Source organism: Dreissena polymorpha, chromosome 2, assembly GCF_020536995.1.
Source record: "Dreissena polymorpha isolate Duluth1 chromosome 2, UMN_Dpol_1.0, whole genome shotgun sequence".
NCBI classification, from domain to species: Eukaryota; Metazoa; Mollusca; class Bivalvia; order Myida; family Dreissenidae; genus Dreissena; species Dreissena polymorpha.
The window spans coordinates 65,239,541-65,266,007 of record NC_068356.1 but is presented as its reverse complement, the minus strand read 5'-3'; the positions used below and the strand labels follow the sequence as shown (position 1 = coordinate 65,266,007).

Sequence of the window (26,467 nt, the reverse complement as noted above, 5' to 3'; positions counted from 1 at the left end):
TGGCTTAATGCATTTGCATTAATTGTCATCCCAGTACCAGATACTCTCTTTAAACGAAAAACACAATAAAATCAGAAAGTGTCGACCATGATTAGCATGTGCGCATTGCACATTGCACAGGCTAATCTGGGCACCACTTATTTGACATGCATTAAGCCCCGTTTGCCCTGAAAGCAGCCAATATGTACATATTTCAATGACAAACTGGCCAATGTCGTCGCACAAGCTGTAAAACACTATTGATTACATACAGACACTCACTGATTGCAGTGTACCAGTGGTGAAGTATAAACAGGCCGATTCTGTGGTTATTGTTCTTAGCGTAGTTAAGAGCAGACCGACTTCCATACCACTGACCTGCGATTTCCGCAAGCGAACAAATAAAAACGACTTATGAAAAACAAACACATACCAGTATACGCAATTTGTATTTACAAAAACGGTTCGACATCAGTTGCAGAATCAACTTCGAATATAAACCTATGCGTGTTCAACTCTTTACCTAATTTAATTGCTAATGGTATTTTCTATTGTCCCCTTCATAGTTCTCAACTATAGTACAGTGATTCAGTAATTTAATTATCTTTAAGTTACAAGAACATCGTCATCAGCTATACCAACACTTATAGGCTTACTATGCTCATGTTTGCGAGAATAACACAAGCAAATAAAAAGTACAATCCTTTAAAATTATTTATGCCCCATCCATTTATAACATATAATTATCACACTAATTTGAATGATCTTAGGTCAAAGCGTTCCCAAAACATCGTGTGGAAACAAACTGGTCTTCTGACCGACCATCTGACCGTCCGACCGTCAGACGGCCGGATAGCATAGTATATATAGTATAGTATATGCCCGTTTTTTTAAGGTTCCATACTAATGCCTTGAATTGAAAACGAAAATAACTGCGAACACAATAACCGTATTTAATATTACAGACAAAATGATCTATTGCTTAAATCTTTATGAAATTATTAATTTATTTTTTATAACACTTGGGTCGTATATGATATAAACGTGTTTGTTGTTATATATAGGCTATCAAACACAGCACCGTTTCAATGACTGTATAAAACATAAATACGTTGATTTTCATGTAAATTGTGTAAGTGTGTAATACAATTCTATAAATTAGTTGAAATCAATGGTCATTGAACTTATGGCAGCAGTTTAAGTCTATGCAAGTAGGCCGAAGGCTGCTATAAATACCTGACGCACACCAATAATACAAATAAAAAATTCAATTAATGTTAAGGAATCTAATAATTAACTTTAACGTATTTACTCGAAATAAAACTAGTAAACAAACGCTGGAATTTTCTTCTGCAATTTTAAATACAGTTTTTAATATTGAGTATACAGACACTTATTAAATAACAGAGCATCAAGTGTATTTAAGACTTAAACATTCACAGCTCGATGTCAATTACATATCAGTATTTAGAAAACATTCATACGCAACAGAACAGTAAAATATATAATGATTATTTCTTTACACATATATTTTAATGCATGAGATTACCTTATTATATGTGAAGGCTTTAAAAACGCTTTTTTAAAATCTTGAGCTGCAAATAGACCGTGATTTTCTTCGGTGTAATCTGTGATGGTATGTTTTTCGGAAATTACCATAACTAAGGTCAAGGTCATATTTTAATTTCAGAGGTTTAAAATATAGCAGATTAATGCTTGTCTGGATTATAACTTCAAAGATCGTCAGGATATTTAACATTAAATATGGCGTTTACTAGCTATATTTTCCTCATGTAGTAAAGGATTTTATAATAACTGTGCACATATGTTATCCCTTTTCAGACACTTTGCCACTCATAAAAAAACAAAAACAAAACAAAAACAGATACCTTAAAGTGAAGTTTATACTTCAAGGTAACGTTATTATTTTGATTTAAAATTTAGAGAAGGTTCGAACTACGTTTGTTTTCTTATGTATGAAAGGATTTCAAATATCTAGAAAACACTCATAAACTGCATCTGACGCTTTGTTACTAATAAAAACTAGAATTCTGACTTCAAGGTCTTTAAGGTCTTCTAGAACAGTTCCATCAATCGATAAAGGTAACCTCATTGTGTCCACCAATCACCACAATAAGGAGTTACATGTTGACATAGGGATGTAATACACAGTAAATGAAGAATATAAGCAAGGTATTGTAAACAATTCTCACTATAAAGTTGTTATTTAAACAGCAAAATGCTATGTTTGCGTTTATACACCTGCGTGCGTTTGATTTCAGATCGAATCAGCAAAAATCAATGTAGGCCCAAACAGATAATTTCGTAAAGACGTTTTGCATTTATAATCTTTTCAGCACCTCGTCACCAAAGTAGACAATAACGGGTCCATAAACTAGAATGTACATTCAATAAGAAGATAATATAGTTGAGATAAGGAGATTCTAACATTACCAAAATCGTGACATTGGGCCTAAAGTTGATGTCGATAAGGCACAACGCTTAAAGACATGCTTTCAGGAACATACGTATTGGAACACTATAGATAAGGTGTAATAAATATGCAAAACTATACACTTAAAAACTTATTTACCGACCATGAATGAGTGACTTTAAAAGTGGCTTTTATAAAATTCAAATCGGAACCGTTCATGATAAACACTGGTCAACATGAAAAGATGTGAGTTTAAGTCTTATATAAGTTTTTGTTATGGATATTTTTTTCCGTGATTATATTTCGATATAGCCTCATATTTAATGTTCTTACTTTGCTACAACTTGTATATCAATTAAAAACGCTTGATGTATACCGCGTCAAGCGATAATGGGATTTATGCCGTATGTGGCAGGTAATCGCGCAATCTCGTCAGGAGCTACCCAATCCGCTATAAGGTCTCGAAAGGTTTCGCGGTATCCCTAGAGGACAGCGTAGCTCCTTACCAGATTGTAATGCTCAATCTCGCGTTTGCTCGTAAATGTTCGGATATTGTAGCCGGAAATTCACATGGAATATATTGTGCTCAAAAAAATTAAACGAACATTTTGTTTTGCGTTTAATCTAGGTTACCAAACCACATCTAGCGTTGACATTTTGGCTATTGCTATAAGGAACTTTGAATTTATATGATTTAACTTTATTTTTCGAAATACTGTAGGAAATATTCGTTGATTTTGAGTGTTAATGGGTTTTTGTAATACATTTTAAATAAATCAATGAAGTTTTATCGTTATTCACTAATAAAACGAACATACTTATTAAAATAAAATATTTTCAACCGTATTGGCATTTGCTATTACATAAGTAATTTTTGCATATATTTTTTTACAATTTTATATAAAATTGACATTAAATTTTTAAACAGAAAAAACACATTTATATGATAGACGGTTCTAAATAAAAATAAGTAATTCACGTTTAATCAGATATGTGTCATAATTTCCAAAATAAGTGGTTGACCGAGCTATTGGAATTGATAAAAGTATCGGTTAGAAGGATAAACTGAAATATGATTGTTTTCTAATATTTTATGCAATTGATGCGTATTTTTAAGCAGTATAGGCAGTGCTACTCACCAAAATCAAGGAAATATTACTTTTTAATTATTTGTGTATTGGTATACAATATTTTAGTGGTAGAATATTTGAGGAAAACATAATGATATTAAAGAAAACTTGTCTGCTGAAATCTTTCGAGTGGTTACGGGAATTACCGATCATCGGTTTCCACAAAACACGATGGTTGCGCCCGAAGATTTTTGTGTTACTGACTAGAACTGGTTGATAAATGTATGATTTTAATTCTCATTTGAGAGAACGATGATTTCAATGCTGATAAACTTGAAATATTAAAGCTATTCAGTCTTTTGGCATATATCAATACATTTGTACGATCGGTAATTTCCGTAACCACTCGTAAAAATATAGTGAGTTTAAGTCTTATATAAGTTTGTGTTATGGTTATATATTTGTTTCCGTCATTATATTTTGATATAGACTCATATTTTATTTGCTTAATTCGCAACAACTTATATATCAATTTAAAACGCTTATTGTATACCGCGTCAAGCGAAAATGGGATTTATGCCGTATGTGGCAGGTAATCGCGCAATCTCGTCAGGAGCTACCCAATCCGCTATAAGGTCTCGAAAGGTTTCGCGGTATCCCTAGAGGACAGCGTAGCTCCTTACCAGACTGTGAAAATATGCAGGCTGCTCTTGAACTACACTGACCTCATATGGTATGATACCCATCTCATGACGCGGGTCATATGATGATGGAACCACATTCCTCTGAATATTTATATACTAAATGGGATGAGCAACTGTGATATGAGCAAGTGATTGCTTAAAGGAAATATACACTAATTTTGCACTTTTATGTGTTATATAATAAACTGTTTATCTGAAACATTTATATATAACTATATTAGCCTTAAATAAATATGAAGGGTATTGTGCTTTTTCGAATACAAATGAGTATATTTGTAGAATTTATGCTAGATTTTTAATTATCATTTTCCAAGTTGTGAACAAGTTCCATTTAGACATATAAATAAAACATCAATATCTATATTAAAAAATACTTTATTTTAATGCTAGAAATGCTGGAAAGACTTGTTCTTAATGCATACGCTCTACATTGATCTATTTAAATGACTGAACTACCTTTATTAAAAAAGTATATTTTGATTTTGCACTGAACCAATTAATTCCGTCTTTGTAACACTTTATACTTCTTACACTTAAATTAGTTCAATATAGTGAGTATTTAATTTCAGATGTGTGCTTGGTAACACTTGCAGCTATTATAAAATGGACATGTACGTATACTCATCATGGGTCACTTTGCTAGACAGTCGCATTTGTTATGTGTATATTTCAATTGATGTTCTCATGATTATTTATTTCTAAACATAGTGTGTCAGTTGAAAATTCTAATTAACACGTTCCATATTGATTAAAAAAAAAATCACCGCGTGTGACTAATTCCATTTTACTACTGCAGAATAATTCAAATGAGCCAGCAACTTGTTTTCTTCGAACTCTCTCACTTTTCGATACAAGAAATGTCGTTTTTTTCAGTTAAACAATAATATCGCCCCAAATTTGTATAACACTTTCGAATACATAACTAAAACCCATACGTTTTGTTAAAATTTATTGTTTTATATCCTCTCTTTCTAAATTATATTCATGCTATAACATGTAATCAGCGTTTCTGATTCATGTAATGAGCTTTTAACCAAAGTTATATTGTTTTCTCAAGTGTTCTACTCTGAAAAGTTTATAAACGAGTAATTGGAAAAATCTCTTAAATTAGACTTTACTCTATAGTAAGCCATTCACATTGAACTTATGCACTCAATCCATTTTACTGCATTATTTCTGAGCGTTTGTGTGTTGTTGTTAGCTATGAATTGAGAAAATATACAAGTGCACAGTGTCGTCCTACTCCGTCTACTGTTTAAACCTTTGTGCAAGTAAACATGTTTTTTAAAACTATAGAATAGTGTTTGTGTTCAAATAATTAGTGCACTCAGATATTGTTTGCAAGTGTCATAGCGTTGAAGTTATTGAGTTTTCAAACATTAATTTTTGGAAAATACAGTTTAAAAAGCAGTGCCGAAAGAGAAATAGAGTGAAGGTCAATTTATATTATTGTGTATCGACATGATACTACTTAGTACAATTTGTTATAAGCTCAAACACGAATGCGTACTAAATAAGTGTTTTTTTTTCTACCAAAATTCAACTAGGCAAATTGTGCAATTCAAAACATAGCAAAAGATAAAGAATATTTTCACGCAAACGTTCAAAAACAAGAAGGAAGTTAATGAATGCCATAAACTTCGTTGCAAAAATCGGCGATGAAATTAAAATGTTTTATTTTAAGTATCTGTGTATGTGATGAATACCATGAAATATATTTTAACACATGTATACAAGTCCGAGCGGATAATAACATTAACGATCGTGGCAAATATAACGTGTTGCACAAGAAAAATCTATGTGTGTTGAGATATTATTGATGTGTTCCACAATGTCTGCCTTTATTTTCGTTTTAAAATGATTATGATTGAATAATATGTTTCTTCCAACCCATAATCGTGCAAATCCGTCAAAGAGGCAGAGAGACAAATCTAATGGAAAAATACGGTTGTTTACTTATGCAAGTCCAACATAATCGAGACATTCAACACAAATTCAATGCATCCTTGCAACAGACGATTGAGATTCTTTTGCGTTTTAATTGAATTTTATTTTATAAACGTGATTAAAGGTTTTGATTATAATGAAATATTTGTGTACTATGACGATTATGCTTAAATAGGTATACGCGTGAATATATTATTATTGCATTATAAATATACACATTCGCAATTGTTGAACTGCACTATTACATGGCCAATCTATTTCATCCAGCTGCTCTTCAATGTTACGACTGCCAAAATGTGACCGATGTGAACGCATGCAACAAAACGGTCACTTGCGCTTCTAATGAGGTATTGTTACATGTCATTTAATATATTTCAGTAAATACTTATTCCCAAATTAATGATGTGGGTTCTTTCATTAATCAATTATTATTTGTCAACTGCATTTCATTCACTGTATTCAATGTTGTCGTTCATTTTACAATGTATTATATTTCTTATATTGCTTATATTGTCATTTGATGATATATGCATATTTTTTTAATTTCTATAATTTCAGGCATGCTTCATGGGTTCAACTTTGCTGACTAATATTGAACGGACGTACACTTTAACGTGCAAAGATAATATTGTAAGTAAGCATACATATTTCATTTTAACAAGCAGTCGTTGCATAAAATGGATATTAAGCTACATTATTTTCGTATTTTTAAAATTGTAGACAAATGGCCGTTTCCTGCGGGGTTTGTTTCGAAATACTTGTATTATTCTCTGAGGAAATTCATTGTCTTTTATATATAATACGTAGTGTCTTTTTTGTGGCAAATGGTTATCTTGCTTAAATATTGTATATTGTAGTGATGAAACTGGATTTAATTATTATATTTGACTTTTTACCTGTTTTTGTCAGCATTGTAACCCACTGGGTCCGTCAAGTGCTTTGGTTGGACGATCTGTTGCAAATGATGAATCGTCGTCTATCAAACGTGATGTAGCCTGCCACGAATGTTGCGCCACACCCCTATGCAACAAGGCTCTGTGTAACCATCCGAGGCGTACGTACGATTGATCAACTTCAAACTAACACAACGCACAAATAGCATCACACAAATGCAAACGAAGTGAATATTAGACACACACGTTATAAAACTATCAATTTATAACGGAAAATCAGTCCAGGACCTGGACAAAGGTCCAAGGACGGTCTTCATAATACTGCCTGTTATTGTACAACCTATTACAGATGATGCTATAAATGATATAATGTTAAAACGTTGAATCAAACAACTGTGTGTCGCTGTCCGATAAAACACGTTTTCTCGATAACTGTATCGTATGCATAAAGTTTGACCAGTATGTTTCATTTGGACGCCATAAGTCTCATCATGGTCATCACTTGTATGCTCTCTTTGATACTATAGTGTAAAGTTAGTTTGCATTGCTGTACTATTGGACACGTATACAATCTAAACTAGATGTGTGTGTTGCCTAATGAAGGACTTGTTACACAGCGGCAACCTGTACTGACGACCAATCTGTGGACTGTGCCAAGATTCACTCCCTATTCAATGTTTGTGCTGACATTCAGAAGGCTAAGTTGGTTTGTCCAAAGTTCTGCAACCTCTGCAACGTAGGTTGGTAAATTATAAAATTATTTTTGCTATTCAATATACTATATCTATTGAGATTGTTTAACATTTTGCGCCATTTCAGTTATCAATGTATTTATACAGTGTTGTAACGACGTATCGTTTTAAGCTATCGATGAAACAACAAACTACTTTTGATAATTGATTTTCATCATTGTATTAATTTAACCAAATCATGATGGAAAAATTATCATAACCACGAAAAAGGCTCTTCTATCTTGCGCATAGTTTCCTTACAGGACTAATAGCCATATCGCTAGACACCGCTTTTGAATGCGGGCAGTGTTGTTATAAAAACATTATACAAACCTCAGATCCCCACTTTTTTGCCAACATAACGTGTGCTTTTACTACAAATAATCTGTTAAATGGCTTCGACCAATTCTCTTGTGCAGAGAACGAATTTTTGTTCCGCGCTATACAGCGATATATCATAGCAACGAAGCAACATACGTGTAATGCTCCGAATCACACCGTGTACCAGTAAATTTGCTAGAGTTACAGCTCATCAAAACAAGTGACATATGAAATAAAGTTGTTTTTCTGCTGTCTAAATTTCTCTTTAATATTGCGTACCCCTAACCTTTTCTCGTGTTAACTGAACACTTACAGTTCGACATCTGACCACACTGTTTACAGTCGAAACTCCACATAGATGGAGAGGAATTAATATTAGTGTCACATCGACCTTGTTTTTAAATCCAAAACACATTCAATTTTGTTATCTGTATATTTCGAATAATGTTTACATGTGTACACATTAACATGAAATCATTGTTTTGAATAAAGTTTTAACAAACCTAACTAAGTAACAACATAATAATTACGCATTCACATACAGACGTTGTGTTTATTATTTGTATGTGCTTTGCATCAATAGTCAGTGTGTTATTTTTTCCCACGACAACTAATGAATACTTTAGCTATTTATATTTAGATTTCTTTTCAAGCAAAAATATTCATATCATGCTCAAAGTCACGTCGTGTATTGGTATACTTCCCCTTAAGCCTCTTACCATGATCAATCTAATTGTTTGAAATGTTAACAATTATAAAATAAGCTGTTTACAGAAAATTACCATTACCCAAGACAATGATGACCTTCTTTAACAAGCCCTTTACTAAACCAGGATACATGTTGGAATTGTGTGTTATTTTAATTGTCTATCAGTATTTATTTTTCCTTTTTAGTTTATGGCCAATCTCTTATTTAAATCAAATTCCATTATTTAGGTCGCACCATTATGTCGTCGTTCACGCCTGCCTTGGGTCACACTCTCACACGCGCAGACACACACCTCCCACACACATACATGGACCCATTGGACCCATACTAACATACACATTCACCCACGAACGCAAGCACATACACACTCTCGCATGTACGCATTCTTAGGCACACCACTATAAGTCGAAGGTTGCCCTAGTTGTTCGCTTTCGCACAATAATTGCAATCATGCGGGTATAATATAAGAAGGACCATCATAATAAACATAGTTAAATGTAAATGTCTTTTAGTAAACTGGTCCTTATTATCCATTTGCATCATCTGTGACTCAACCCAACTTGACTGACTTAGCCTCTCGCTATCTACCTTGTATGAGAACGCTTTATCACGAATTTTAAACGCCTCTTCATTCCTAATATTCACTCTTACTTAAATTGAGACATGCGAGACATTCTTCTTCGCTTCTCTCATCTTCTAACTTGTCCTCTGCTCCTATTCTCTTACACTATACTTTTTGGAGCATCCCATGAAGTTTGGTATAAATTTAAATTCTTATCCAAAATGCCGATTGTTGGTGCCTAACGTCAATGCGTTTTTCAGCCCAGGAATTACCTGATGACTAGCAAGTGTTGCGTCTACATATACAACAAACGATTAATATATCGTGAAGTCTTGTTATCTCTTTCTTAATGGTCCTCTTTCATGTGGAGATGTATTATATCATACATCATATGCAAAACATTACGGTTGCCTGACCTTTTACCCCTTATACCCATTCAAAGATCACAATCTCGGAAATTTACCTCTCCAATATCGATCTGACATGCATGTTACTAAACCTTCTGATTTATTCATTCGGGTGTTATCTCGCCTACATGTTCGTACTGTCTTATTATGTGGTGACTTCAACCCTAGTCCCGGTCCTATTTTTAGACAAAACATAAAGTATGTTTCAACATCATTCACCCCTTCTTTTCAGTCAGTTGAGTAACCACTTATTCTTCATGCACTACAAACGTCAAAAATAGCATCAATAAAGTAGACATTTTATACACCGAATTTAAGGATTTCGACACTTTATCGTTCTTAGAATCAAAATTTACCGATACAACCCACACACGATCAGATTTCTTCCAATTTTCAACATTGAGAGAATCGGACTGGAGACAGTCACGGTTGTGTCTTAGCCTACATTAAAAATAATCAATCTTACAAAAGACGCAATGACCTCGAAATCAATGGCACATAATCAATCCCGTTCAAACTTGGTACCTTTTCTAAACTTACCCTGTTCAGTGTATTTGAATGATCAATACCATTAAACAATGCTTCTGGTCCAGATTAAGTAAACAATGGCATCCTGAGAGAACTTTTAACTGAACTTTCTGTTTCTTTAAGTGATATTTTTAATACTTCCGTAAGCTACTCAGTATTCCTAGAACCATTGAAAGAAGCTTTTGTCAACCCAGTATTCAAATTCTATGTCCATACTCAGCACACTAAGAAAAGTATTTGAACATATTATATTTTACTTACATTTACTACATACAATCTGGATTTGTCTCTGGTAATTCAACAATAAACAAGCATAGTCTCGTTATAACTTCTTTAGCGAGACTATCGATTCTGGAAGAGGTCAGAGCCATGTTCTGCAATATAAACAAAGCATTCGACCGTGTATGGCATATTCCTCGGTCACACTGTCACGAATCAGAGCTACAAATAAGCTACGATTCAATCGGCTACGAATGACTACGACATTGTCAAAATTCGTATGCCGCTACGATTTCAGAACGAAGCACAACGAATCTACCATCAAAATGTTGGAAAACAAACAAGGAAAGGTACGGACTGCTATTGATCGACGCGATTTAGTACGGAGCGCCACGAATCGGTACGATAAAACTACAAAATTGGCTGCAATCTGGTACGGTAAAGTACGATGCTACGCGAATGAGTACGATCTAATAACGGAATCTCTACGGTCTAGTGCGGGTAAGTACGAACTATAACGATCCGCTACGAAGCAGTTGGAATTACGACGGACTGGTATGGATAGGTAGGAACGAACTACGATTGAACATTGCGCACACAGCTTCTTGTATTGTCATACATAGAATGTCTCCCAAAAAGAGAACATGCAAGCGGCAGCAACAGCGCGTTACATAAATAATGGAGTCAGCCGTGTCTGGGGAAGAGTCTACCTCCTCCATCCAAAACCAAGAGCCGGGTCGTCTTATAAGCCAGTCACTTATCCACTACCTCCTTTTCCTTCTCTGACCTGATGAAGTATGTAATTATTGATGTACAAATATAGATTTAACTAAGGAAAGTATGATTAATTTTGTATTTTATTATGTCGGCTATTAATTTAACAATTATTAAATCACGTAAAAGTAAGAGCAAGATTCAAAAGGCATATGAGGCAGACACTTACCTGCAAATAAAATAAAATTAAAAAATGTATTACTAGTAAGTTCAAAGTCTAATATTTTCAAAATACGTAACTTTTAGCACAAAGCTATACTAGTTATACGATATTGAATCATTATTATCTCTGTGCATATCGTCAAGCAGCTCGACTACGGCCTCTGCATTTTGTGCCATATCAATATCCAAGTGTAACAAATTTACCGCAAACGCAATTTGCTGGCGGTTCATGATTGTGAACTCAACAAAATTAATGCAAATACGGTTGCTTTATAATTTCAATGATATATTTCAGTAGCAATTTATTGTAGTGGACCGTACATGTCCGTACTGTTTCGTGCTGAAATGTAGTACATCGTACAAGATCGTGCAAATTCTTGCCTTTCCGTAGTACAACGTACTAGAACCGTGGCTTTCCGTAGTATATCCGTGGAATAATCGTAGCCAATACGTAGCGTAACCGTACCGCTCTGTAGTTCTTCGTATCAATCCGTAGAAGTCCTTGAAAATCTTTGGGTCTACGAAAAATTACGGATGACTATGGTGTCGTTACGAACTAGTACGGATCAGTACTGTTTAGTACGAACTGCTACGGATACGCTACGGTCGATAAATTCGTAGCAATTTTTGAACATGTTCAAAATTTGTCAAGAGTCGCTACAGACATCCTAAAACTACTACGACTGATCACGGATCAAGTACGGAGAGCCACGGTCCAGTAAGGATAGTTACGAACTGTGCCGAAAAGTATTCGTAGCTTGTTCGTAGCTCTGATTCGTGACAGTGTGACCGAGGCATTAAGCTTAAACATTTAGGCATAAGAAGAAGTCTTGTATCCTAGCTCAAATTCTACCTTACAAACCGTAACACGAAATTGTGTTCTCCCTAATGCAGAATCCAATTCATCTCATATAAACGCTGCGTTACATAAGGCTCAATTTTAGGGCATCCTCTGTTTTTAATCTTCACTAATTATATTGTCCAGTATATTAAATCAAAAATCAGGTTATTTGCCGACGACACTAGCATTTATGTTGTTTTCGACAATACAGTCAACGCTGCGACTATACTTAACTTCGGTCTCGAAAGACTCAACAAATAGGCTAAAACATTATTTATCTGTTTTAATCCTAAAATAACGTAAACAATGCTTAAGTCGTAAGAAAACACAACTCAACATCCCTCTGGATGAATATGGATACAAGGATAACATCGCCATTAGCGAAGTAAGAAAGCATATTCATCTAAGGCTCTAATTTAAGAAAGATATTAAAGAGGCACCCATATAGAGTACATTTTTATAAGGCCTTCACAATAATAAACGTTACGAACAAATAAAATTTTAATTTACACCTTTCCTCTTTGGAAACCATCTACTTATGATTTATACGTCCCTTGCTCAAAAACGACGATGTAATTTACGACAATTACACATTACAAGACCAAGAACTGTCTAACATGAGGCTGCACGGAGAGTCACGTGTGCAACGAAATCAATCTCTATTCAAAATATTTTGTTAGAAGTCGGATGGGAAACTTAAACTTAAACTTAATAGTAATGCTAAACATATACTCACAATTTTTACAAAATGACTGACAACCTAAGCCCGACCTAGTTTTCTGACCTATGTCCACCCACAAATACCAACGACTATTACAATTTAAGGAAATTTATATTCCAAGAGCTAGAACTGCGCTCTACTATATTTTTTTTACCCCATCCACCACTTGTGCTTACAATGGCCCTCCAACCGAAATCTTGAACGCAACATCAATCTTCTCAGCTAAAAAAAGTCGACAATTGTCAGCAGTTAAAATTTCTTAAATTCTAAAATGATATTATTATGGCAAAAATAAACCCCAGATTATATATACGCGACTTTGCACAAAATGCAGTGTGTTTTCGCATGATCTAATTATTAAAAGTGTAATGCAATCCCTTCTTTGCTCTTGTGGCGAATATGAAACGGCTAGACACTACTTTTTGCACTGCCCTTTATACTCCACCATTCGAGTGCATCTCTTGAACTCTTTATCGTACTTCTACATACTTTCAATCAAGGTATTGCTTTTTCGAAATTATTTCTAAATTTGGAAGATAGTTGTATTTTTGCAGCAGTGCAAACCTTTATTGATAAATCTCAACCATTCGATAAGACGCCTTCTGTATCAATGCCCTTATAATCCTTGTGTCCCCGTTTCTTTCTAGCTTTTGCTCGATCTGGCACTGTAGCTATGCTGCCATTTCTCTAACCCAACTGAAAAAGCGACATGTGTCTTCCACAAACTAACTTTACGGTACACATCCACTACATCGATCTATACCCATGCTCACCTTCTCTTCCGCCATCAAAACTTACTTCAATTTAATAATACACATGCAAGTCCTTTCCAAAACAAACCCCATACAACAACTGAAGTCCTTCTTGTCTAACACATCGTTTATTTAAGCTCGTTGAACGACTTACAATAAGCTTATTTTAGCTTTCAGGTCAAACCACATAAAACTTTGCGTGTAATTCATGTATATACATTCCGAAATAAATTCGCTTAAATCAACCAACTGAATTAATTTTTAAATTGACAGGTTATAATATATATGGGAAAAAAGAACCGTTTTTAATCAATGAATACTTTGTTTACAGTTGATGGAAATTGGAACTGGTGGTCATCATGGAGTAGATGTGACGTCACGTGTGCAAATGGAACACAAACACGTCATCGCACTTGCACTGATCCTGCGCCTCAAAACGGCGGTCTGGATTGTTTTGGAATAGGAACCGAAAGTCAAATGTGCATACTAGATCGTTGCCCGGGTATGAGTAATACATGCTTATTTAATTGATTTTATAAGTAATTCTCATTCAACATCTCATTTGTTCAACTACAATTTAAAAAAAGAGCCGATATATACATATATATATACACTCACTAAACCACTAACCTGCTTATGGAATTAAAAGAACAACGGCATGGGTCCTTATACTAGAGAAATACAAAACAGAGACAGAAAGTAGTGTCATTTGTAACATATAATATGTGATATCCAGAATCAATGGCTGAAGTTGTACCTAAATCAAGACTGCTTTGGTCCTGCTCAAGAGCCTTATTCTGTCTTGTACGACTTCTAAAATGTTGTCCATTTTCAAAGGCTTTTGAAAAGCATTTAAAGGGGTATACTTATGATTTATTTATTACCGTTTGAAAATACTGATGATGAAAAGTATAAGCCGGTACAATCTTGACCAACCAGCTCGCGTTACACTTCATAATCTTTGCCAATGGAAAACATGTTTCTGATGGGGATTCGGCGGAAGACCATCTTAGGTACTTGACCTGGAAACATCGTTGGAACTCGTTCTTCAGGTATTGTTTCAACGAAACAAAAACAACAGCAGTAATAATTATAATCCGAATTGAATGCTATAACCTTACGATTTTTTCGGACTGATTTCTTGCCGTAAATGCAAATGACAGATCACACTGTGAGATCTGGAGAAAGAGTGTAATATTTAACGAATGTGAATTTGTGCATGTCGGTATCAATTCTATGAACGTTTAACAATTCGTCGCCTTTCAAAACTTCCACTAAAATATAACATTCCCCAAACTGTGTTACTTAAGTGTGTTGAGTTTACCTTTCTTGAAAGAGAGATACAAACGATAATCTAGGGTATGTCGCTTCTGGATCTGGTTGCCATTACGTTCGTTCACATGCCTTGTAATACACTAAATGTACACTATTTTATACATTTAATAGCATTTAGAGATACGTGCGTTTGTTATTTCGCGCTGGAATAAAGGCGTCATTATTTTGATCATTCTGTCGACTTTTCCGATGCCGTCTGGTGCGGATCAAGTATTTGAACGGTTTTGAAATACGACATTTTCTCTTGCTTTCGGCGGCAACATTATCTTGGTATCGTTAGCATATTTAATGCAATGTATACATACAATGGACACGTTATGACCCCATATGATTGAACCTTTTTTTCTATACGTCACAAATTGCTCAAAACATCTGTAATGTTAACGCTTTGTATAGTTTCATCTTGTGCAATCTCGGCATACCTGTCACTTCGAAATATATTTATTTTGAACCAACAATAACACAAATGTTTTTATGAGGTCGTCATTTCGAAATTGCTGCATGTGTTGATGAACATGTTAATTATAGACGCAATATGTCAAGTAGAATTTCAACATTAATGCTCAACGGTTGTGCGACAGCTGTAAATGTAGTATTTTCTCTGAGGGAAAAAGAGATTCGATGTGAAAAGTATATGACGATTGATTGCGTTGGTGATGACCATTTTATACTTATGACTTATGTTTACATTAGCACAACATGTCTCGAACAGTAACAGTTGCTTCACCTTCAATCAAAACATTTTGCAAAATGTAACTGCTGAATTTCCGAAAAAGTTATAATAACATAACATTCGTCAAAATTATTTGTCTGTATGCATGTATATATATATATATATATATATATATATATATATATATATATATATATATATATATATATATATATATATATATAAATATTTGACTAATTTGATATCGTCACTATGGATATAGATAATAATATAGGCACCCACAGTGAAGTATACATACATATATACACACATATCTGATTATGTATCTTTCATGTTGACAGTCCACGGTGGCTGGAGCCTTTGGTCACCATGGGGATCGTGCTCAGTCACGTGCGATGTTGGCATGCAGAGACGTGACAGGTCATGTTCTAATCCATATCCGTCAAAAGATGGTGACCACTGTTATGGAGATTCCAGAGATGACCAGATTTGCTACGAGCCTGGATGCACAAGTATTCCTTTCTTTTTTTATCGAAAAACTGAAACTGTAGGTTGAGCGCCTATTATATTTTTTATCAAGACAATTGTTCTGATCAACTGCGTGAACATTATTAATGACATGGTAATTTATCAGCATGGTATGTTTATATATACATCATACACATGGCTTTATTTGAGTACAGTTTCCATTTCACATTAAAATATGTAATAAAACATTACAAGCAGGAAGAAATTGTGATTTATTTACACAACAGTTTAGTATCATAAATCTATAGCCACTCATTAATATATTCGTGTCCTATTTTATTTTTCGTTGGTTCAAAAATGTTTCCTAATACACAAAAATACACGTTATCATTTCAATAAACCCATATCCTTATTAGATGGTGGGTGGTCGGCATGGGAAAACTGGAGTTCTTGTACAGCAACGTGTGGAGGAGGTTTAAGAACAAGAGATCGGATGTGTAACAATCCATTTCCGTCATATCTTGGGCGTTATTGCGATGGTCCATCGCAGAACATTGACCTATGCAACAATGTTCCTTGTACAGGTTAATAAAGTTATGGTATTCTTAATACTTAATCAATTGATGAACGAACCTCTCGCTTTGTTTATTATAACTAGAAGATCATTTATACCGCTATCCTAAACTGGTAGTTTCGTGTACGCGACCCCAAAAAAGAAAACAAATGATAACGAATGTAAATCGAGGGGTATAAATAAATTCAAACACTTATTTTAATTTCAACTGACGATATCGGCACGGAATAACTAGATAAACAGCCTTGGTAGACCGTTCTAAAACATATTTCGATATTACAATTTTCTTTTACATATTTGTATGATGCGGATTCATTTGTTATTCAATAAGCCCACTATTTAACGTGTGCTGGATATAATAAAATCGATTACATAAACGATACAGTATTTGTTTTGACACATTCATTTCAATGCGTAAGATTAATTAACGTTTATTTAACAAATCATATGGCACAAAGAAACTTTAAACATAATGTTAATATAATTACATCATACATAAGTTTAAATGAATAATATTATAATTATGGTTTAATTTGAGCATAAACAAATTCCTGTTGCGTTATTAAATAACACAAATTATGGCTAGTAGCGCTTCATAATGCTATCATCCCATTTTAGTTATGTTGATAAACAAAGCCAATATCGAAACGGTTATTGACTACAATCAACATGTTTTTTTTGTTTAATAGATCGCCGATCCTAACGTTTGATAAATACAGATTCAAATAATCACTGGCATACAATGTATTCTTATTCCAACCGCAAAACTGTAATTTTTATCAGAAGCGAAACATATGTCCACAACTGAAACCAATTTCAAAAAGATACGATATTTGATTAAAGGCTTTATGGGCCTACAGTCATCACATTTACCAATCGCTTAAAAGAGCTCTCGTTCTTGAATCATACAATAAACACCTTTAAAATGTTATATAGCGTTCGTTTGAACATGATATCTGAAAATCTAAATCGACAGGTATAAATCATTAAATAGTTAAATTGAAAACTGTATAATAAGGTACTTGTATTTCCTGTTTATCTTGTGGACGTTGTACTGCAATTTTGTTATTTTGTTTATTGCATATATGCACTTTGTTTATGCAGTTACTAAGTTGATCTATAGTTAATCTCCAGTCATTTGACTTATATATGCTAACATTATTTATGCCCACCATAACAACAAGAGATCCAATTAACGAATGTTTAGACAGTTAAACGCTTTTCTCAATAAAGTTCAATTCCAGTTATACTTTGCTTCTTCCTTTTAGAACATAATAAATACAGTCTTCACAGACAGAAGATGTGTTGTATTTCATTATTGCAGGCCAGAAGCTTTATTTTAAGCTTTATTTAAAAAAGGAGTTGGTATTGTTGTTGTGAAAGCACATTCGTATGAATATTCTGTTTATCATTTTTGTAAAAACACACTAACTTAAGATACGATGCTAAAATGACAAATTATCTATATTCAAAAGTAAGAAAAATTTCATTACACATCACACAGACCATCGTTTTAAACGAATAAGATAGTATTTAATAAACACTATTTGTCAAAGTTCAATATAAATATATAAATTATAACGAAGAGATAAACGCATTGCATGCCTGTTTTAACCTTATATAATAGTATTTAGCAAAATGTGTATCAATGCATTTGCTCCATTTTCCAAACCATAATACTAACAAACTGAGTCGACGGGTAATTGTTTGATGTTAAATTCAACCATATATTTACAAAGCATATAACATTAAAACGCCATATCAAAATCAATTTCTTTTTTAAGGAAATGCAATTATATATTTAAAGAAAATACCAAAACATAGATATATTAATGTTCAATTTACAAAAAGACCATTTGTTTATATTTATATCGGTAAACTTGTCGAACCAGCTGTTTACTTGTTTTTCTCCCGCTCAAAGTTCAAATAAAATAAAAATAAAAAGCTGTGAATTCTATTCTATTGTCTCGTTCTTTGTAATATTTGATATGGGATGATAAGTAAACTAGACATACGTAAATGTGTAAACTACTTCATGTCTTTACTTTCTTTATATTGATATTTTTGAATATGTTGCCTTAAAAAGAAAATTATACCGACTTTTGTGTTGATATTTATTTTTATATATCCTAATCAGTACAATAATCGTGTAATATATGATCCGTTTTTAAACGCAAATAAAACATCAAGTTACCATCAAAACTCATGCATATACATTTACGCCGTAATTCCACATTCGCATAATTAAAATCTAATTGACAAAGATACCAAACAGTAATGAAGATAGTCACTTGTTCAATACTTGCAACTTATTTAACAAGACCGATACTGATAGGCGTCTAGGAATTTGAAGTAAAGAACAATAAAAAATGGAACATCTGTTAATAACAACATAACTGGTTTCATCGTTTTATTAAACGAATGTTTGTATGTATGTTATTGTGTTTCAGGCACCGATATTCAATTTGTTGTGGGCACACCAGTCATGACACACTGCAGCGGATTAAGAACATGTGAGGTCGCATTTGATACATTCATATCGCGTGCAAATCCACAGTTTAATCTTCAAACGGCAACATTCACGGCTTCGAAGACTGGAACATACTGGTTTGAGTGGAATTTAATAGCAGGAACCAATTACCCAGACTGCTATGTATATAAAAATGATAATCAAATCGCCAAGATAGTACTCGACTCTAACCACACTCACGTGACATATGCTAATCAGGTGCAGTTGATGATGAATGATTACGTCCGCTTAAAAATGTGTGATGTGAGCTGGTTTTTCGACCCAAACTTACATTACAGTTCAACATTTACAGGAATCCTCATAAGCTAACCATTAAACTATTAAATAAATGGTAGTTTTTTTTATATATATGGTATCTTAGAACATTATATACACATATATTTCTTAAGTATGTGATCGTAACATTGAATTTATAAAATGTTGTCCTTTGATTGCCTGTTTCCAATGAATCGAATGTAGCATTTATACAAGCATTGAAATGTACATAAAAGCAAATGAAATACGAAGTGGTATTGCAGTCTTTGCTGACGATACGTACTTTCCGAGTGACTTTAATGAATATTTACACAAATGCATGTTTACTTGTTATGTATGTTTTCTTTCTTCTTAATGAAATTCTATTGATATTGTGGCAACAGTGGCTATGTCGTTGATGTAAATATTACAAATGCGCTTACGAAATTTGTGTATAACACTATAAATCAAAGAATAACTACTATATTACAAATAATCTTAACGAATCTCACAAGAAAGGAAATCACAACAAAATATTATCTACAAGTGCTATGAATAAGGTTGTAAATGCTTGTTGATACGAAGTGCTCTTCCATGCTAACGAACAATCACAATATATCGTTTGGTTTGATTGAAAACTACTTTCCAGCGATTAAACGCTATTTGAATATATTGCATACACTCGTTAAACAGCGATTGTCTGGTAACTTAGACTAAGAAGATAAAGCTGATAACGCCGATGTTTAAAATTTACTACCATATGTTGTAGATGTAGCAGTTTTAAACAAATTCGCTCACAAGTTTAGCAAATTCTGCAGATTTCTAAATTCGTACCCGGCCTCGTACGGGTTGACCACTTGTGGGTTAGAAATGGGAACCTCAACGTGCCAGAATAAAGACAAGTTTGTATCACTATTCTGCATCAAGTACAAACGTAAATAAGACATGTGCTCTAGCAAAATTATTTGGAAATATTCTTGGCTCAATCCTATCAATGCCGCTATACGAGAAATTCTTTTTGTCAGACATGTGTACTTAAATGTTAAACCCATCAGAATTTAGTGTTGAAACATCGTTTTATCGCAAGCCTATCTCACTGTCACTGGTACTAATATTAATTAGACATAGTGTCAACTAGTAAGCGAGATATACAGTTATTAGGACTACAGCGTAACAGGTCGTTATACGGGGAAACGTCTTGTCAGAAATTAGTACATTGACTGCAAAAACCGCCCAATAAGCATTTAAACAACGTCTTATTCTGATCGTGACTAACTGTCACGTGCATGCATAATTATATAGACGGCTTGTCACTCAGTAAGGGTGATATACACTATTTAGCTATCCAACGTTATTTAGATAGGCAAGAACTCATGTCTGTCTTGTTTAAACCCAAGTCCACCAGAAACGAGTGTTTTTTCGGATAAAACTGTTGTTTGAAATCGGTACCTTATTATCGTCGGAAATAAATGAAATAAATATTAACACTTCTTTCTATATATACAGTCCTACTCCTTGTTACGGGCACGAATATATATCAGACGGCATGTAAACTACTAAGGGTGAAATACTGCACGTAGGTTCGTTTTTGACATAGGTCGTGACAAGGAAAAAACTCCAGTTTTGCAAAAACTAGGACATTATAAAAACGACAGTAATAAGATTAAACCGTTTTTATTGCCACCCTAACTCTATGTCACTTGTAATTCGAAAAATCAAACGCACCTTAAAGTTTTTGCTTTCTGAACACTAATGGATATTAAATTGATTACTCATGCAACAATTTATATACACTATCTCCGAAGAATTTGACAATAGTTTTCACAAATGGACCGATCTTATCGTTTTTTTCCGATTTACAGCACTAATGACTAGTTATATTGTTAAATGTATTTATGTTTTAATAATCCGTTAAAGACTGCATTTTCAAAAGTTTAAAAGGGACATTTTATCACATTCAACTGCTTAAAATTGTCGCTTTACGACTCTGAATCGCTATAAATAAGTGAGGAAAATTGAGATGATTTGTATGTTGTCTTATTTGATAAAGATTATTTCTAAGCGGAAAATGTTTGATCTAAATAGAAACGTAAATCGGAGCGTCTATACATACGCCTACCAATTTTGATACACACAATAATAAAGGGGAGTTATCAAATTACTTAAAAAACGTTCCAGTTGAGAGTTGCTTGCCTTGAATAGTGCATCGACATCGACTATAAAGCAACTAAGCAAACGACGTACTTATACATTTCGCTAGAAGGACTACAAACACACCGTATATATACTTTTCACAAATTTTAAACACTGAAGATAAAACATAAACACAAAATGTACTTCAGCTATGGTCAATAATAAGGATTTTGTCCCACACATTGTTTATATGTATTTTCGGTGAGCGATTTATCCTCTTATTTAATTTAGTTGAACCTTTGTTCAGAAAATAGAGGTTAAAGAATCGAAAGGAAATTTTTGTAAGCATTGAAAGCGCGCTTTTATAAATGGTTCCTGTTGTATATACAACGATTTATTCAAATGTTTTTTTTTGTTTCAGTAAAGTTACATTGATTTATACGACCAAATGTGTTAATGCGCGATTGTTTTTTTACATTTATCTTCCGTAAAATTCTTTTGCTAAAATTAAGTAGCGATATTGTGAATTGTGTTAATGGCAAAAGGTCTATGAAACTCAATCTACAGTTTTAGTTTATCGGAACTAGACAGTCGCCGTGGGTTTTATTGTAAATACCACATGATTAAGTGGTACGTAAGTGATACACGTAATTTCCCTCTGAACTGTACGATATAACATGCACATCAAGACATATGACCATTACGAATTATTATTTTAAGCGAACTCGCAAATAGTGTCGATTTCAATTGTGCGGAGACAAATAACACGTGCAGTGATGACATAAACAACACATGATTACAGACGCATGTTTAACATATAACAAATAAAGCATTGTATCTTTGTGGTATATAGTCATTATAATACATGTTTTAGATAACGTAGGTTACTAACACCTTAGTTTGACCTCATTTAAAGTAATAATTTACTGTGTTAATAAGTTCCTGTTACATTTGTAAAAAAAAATGCGACAAAGTTTACTTGAACACCAAAATAAGTACATTAAACCATTATCAATTCAATGCTCGTGGTCACGCAATGAGTAAAATCTTATTGTTCAGTCGTCACAATCATAATTTTGAAGAAACAACAATCTTTAAGAAATTCAGCACCGTATAACTTTGCGCGTTATGTCAATAATAATAATACTGTCAGAACTTAGATTTTTGTGGTAAGACATTTGCCGCTGCAGCCTTTCAACAAGTCCATGCACAAAACCGATCTCAATATACACAGTCAACAAAATGACATTATATACAGAGTATGAGAAAGACCGTCATTGCATTGTATTATTCTATTGATACAAGTACACATAATTTGATTACACGACGCAGCGTGTAACTCTAACAAATGCTGAAATAAACTGTAGCTTTAAAAAAAACATAACAATATTGACAAATGGTTCGATATATAACGGAGTATAAAGCAATCGTGTTTAATTTTTGTAATCAAGCAAAATGTATTATATTTAAAGTATCTCATATACCACGAAATATAATATAGATATAAAGATTCGTATTCGAAATAACAATGTCGCCTTTAAGGAAATTCATTTGATATTTCCATGTTGGTTGGACAATATCAGAAATAGATCCATTATGTTTATAAGGTTTATTAGTCACCTCAACACAATGTGTGTGCGATTATTAAACTTGTTGAAACAAAAAGGATCCTTTCACGTAGAAAATATTTATGTTTAATGTAATGGTTTTCTTTATTTAATTTTAGTAATGTAAGTACCTATATTAATCCTGCTTTATTTATAAATACGCTTATTACACACTAATATTTTGCATCAAATGATCGGTCAATCGCGAGGAGCATTGCATCCTATGCCAAAGAAGATATATCGCACAGTCATTAATTTTCGTTTAAACCATCATTCCCGTATATTTAGTCGCGTTAGTTTGAATTGCACGACATGTTATTGTTAATTGTCATATGTTTCGAGTTGGACATGTGCTTCCTCTTTAGACGTTAGGGCGCACTCACCCCACGTGTGCCTTGTACATTATTGTGCCGCTTTCACATTCTTATTGTATTTTATCATTTGCGAAGAGATTTTCAAGAGACACTAGAAATACAATCATTTCGGCGACATGAAATGATTTTTGTGAATGTTCATGTGACAGGACGAAAATGATATCATTTATTGTCATAAGAACGTCTCTGAACTACACTATAGGAATAAATAAAAGTCCACAAACATTGACAAGAGATAAATTCATCTTGACCACGTATTGTATTTAGCTTTGTCGTATTTATCATTTATATATTACTGATATGCGCCCTTGTAGGCGTATACATGTAAAGCTAATCAAAACGCCACAATTAGACATTTGTGCAATAATAACCCAACACAATTATAGTATTCGATGTCTTATACGTATAAGAAGGCATTCAAGTATCGGTTAGATATTTTGTAATTATAATCCCAATGACTAAACATGTAGAATGCTCTTATAAATTCAGTCATCATAAGACGCGCTGATTCTAATTCAATTATACATACTCTTGCTCTGTTATATATATATATATATATATATATATATATATATATATATATATATATATATATATATATATATATATATATATATATATATATATATATATATATAGGCGGTTTTAGCACAGCGGCCCCGCGGTGCTTTGACTTCAAAATTTATTTCGCCGCGGCACTTGTTTTTTCCGATCGTGTCGCCGCGACGCTTGAAAATTTCACAAGGCATTGCAAGCTGTGTTCAGAATGTTGTGTGCAATCGGCACAAGACCAATCAAAGCACGCAAGCGCCAATCAGATGTGTGTACATACGGGACTTTTGCGAGTTGTTTATGGGGTATGGTATTTGTCCCCAATTAATAACCGATTATTACCGGTACACGTGGTGAAGAGTAATTAAATATATGTTCAATGTGTGTGTTTGTTTTATTTTTAACGGATATTTCAGCAGTGTTTCAAAACTAGTAATTGATGACCTGTTTGTTTCGGTTGAGCGTACTAATTTATATAATTGTTATAATTACAATTTATTGAAAACAGCACAAGCATTTAATGTATTTACATCCAAAAGTTCCTGTATTTGTTTTACGAAATACGCTATATATCTGCAACGTTGTTTTCTTTAGTTTTTGTGCATCACAGACTGATAAAATCTAGAAACAAATAGTGTCTGTGTTGATAAATTTGCAATTATAATTTTTTTGGTAAGGACTATGAATGAATCGTCGCTGTCAGAGAGTACAAGAAGTGAAACTGCCTAAGGTGTTGCCAGTGATCCTGAGACATCCAGCCAACCCACACAGCGATTCAAGCAGCGTTCAGACAAATGCTGATTAAGCAATTAAGTGGATGACCATCTATTTAGGGAAAAGCCAAAACCATCCAAGAAGCTGGCAGCTGTTGGCTTGCTCCTCCCTGCATCTACAGCTTGACAATGCCGTCAAGAACAGAGCAACAACCAACAGATGTTTGCTTTAATACCCATTTGTGTGAAAAAATCAAAGCGATTAAAAAGATCTCATTTCAGAGATTAACAAATTGTGTGCATTTCAGACTGCCAGAGGAGCTTCAGCGAAATGGAAAAGGTAAAAACAGAAAATCATGCTCGCTTGAATTCTTCTATCCCCAATTCTCTGATTATGGTCAGCACAAAAGGACCAGATATTGAGGCAGTGGGCTTCGGAAGAATGATGTATGCCTAACACCAGGAGAAGCCACGAAGACAGTTTTTTTTTAAAACTTAACATTGTATGTCTCATTGTCTGTATACTTTTGGTAAAATAAGTAACCTTAATTTTGTTGCTTTTTTCAGTCGTTTTATGCGTTCAAATGCCTACTGTTATTTTGCTTGTTAAAAAATAGCATAATATATGACCAAATAAATTGACGCAAACTAAATAAGTAACACAGTAACATGTTGTCTTCTTCTAAAAGCTTCAGAGTATTGTAGATTGTTGTGAAAAATATCGACACGCGCCTAGCCCACTTCCGCACCAACCAATGAACACACATGGTTTGTTTTCCTGGATTTTATGTTTCTAATCGTAAACATGAATATTGTTTCAATTTTAAACTCCAACCAGAGAGAACACATTTATTTTTTAGTGCGATATTATTTAAAAAAATCAATACACGGTTATAAGGTGAAAATACATTACAGAAATTACAAATATATACAAAAATCATGTAGGCAAAACACGTTCATAAATATATATAACTAGGTATACATGCCATATATATTCATTTCTGGTAGGAAACAGATGCTCATCAAATGATTATTCCTAAAATAAATATACCATATACAAATATATGTTTTAAGCGTGTGGGAACATTACAGACCACAACACTTCATACAGACTCAACACCTAAAACTAAACTTTCTTATACAGATTTTAGTGCTTTATTTTACCAGATTCCAGTAGCAAAACGTATAATTGTAATGAACAATATAATCGGATACATGATAAGTTCATGTTTATACTGGCGAACTGTAAATAGGCATATAGTTATGAAAACTGGGCACATTGCATATTTGAATCCGCAAAACGTCTCATATTTACTCCTAGCAGTAAGTTACCTGGGTCAACTTGCTAATCAAAAAGTGTTTCAATCAAAAGGAAGTCAAATCTCTGAAAGAATAAAAAAAAAAGCTACTTCAAGTTTACAGTGCATATGTTCAATTAAGATGCACATGAAAATAGTAAAAAAATCATGAATGTTGCCATTCTTCGCACAAATGAATGTTTGTGTATTTGTTTCAGGTCC

The 26,467-nt window shown here is 33.5% G+C and overlaps 1 protein-coding gene across 3 annotated transcripts; it reads left to right on the top strand.

Moving 5' to 3' along the window:
• The first annotated feature begins 2,572 nt into the window (after positions 1-2,572).
• Positions 2,573-19,876, top strand: LOC127867370 (thrombospondin-2-like). Of its 3 annotated transcripts, none has more exons than XM_052408468.1 (10): positions 2,573-2,659; positions 4,757-4,798; positions 6,402-6,481; positions 6,693-6,764; positions 7,044-7,188; positions 7,645-7,767; positions 14,086-14,256; positions 16,104-16,274; positions 16,647-16,814; positions 19,255-19,876. In XM_052408468.1, exons 1-10 carry the CDS (start codon positions 2,650-2,652, stop codon positions 19,641-19,643), a joined length of 1,371 nt encoding a protein of 456 aa, XP_052264428.1. In that variant the 5' UTR covers positions 2,573-2,649; the 3' UTR covers positions 19,644-19,876. The 3 variants fall into 3 exon arrangements, with proteins under 3 accessions (XP_052264428.1, XP_052264429.1, XP_052264427.1); XM_052408467.1 differs by lacking the exon at positions 2,573-2,659 and adding an exon at positions 2,727-2,828; XM_052408469.1 differs by lacking the exons at positions 2,573-2,659; positions 16,647-16,814 and adding an exon at positions 2,722-2,828.
• The last annotated feature ends 6,591 nt before the right edge of the window (positions 19,877-26,467 follow it).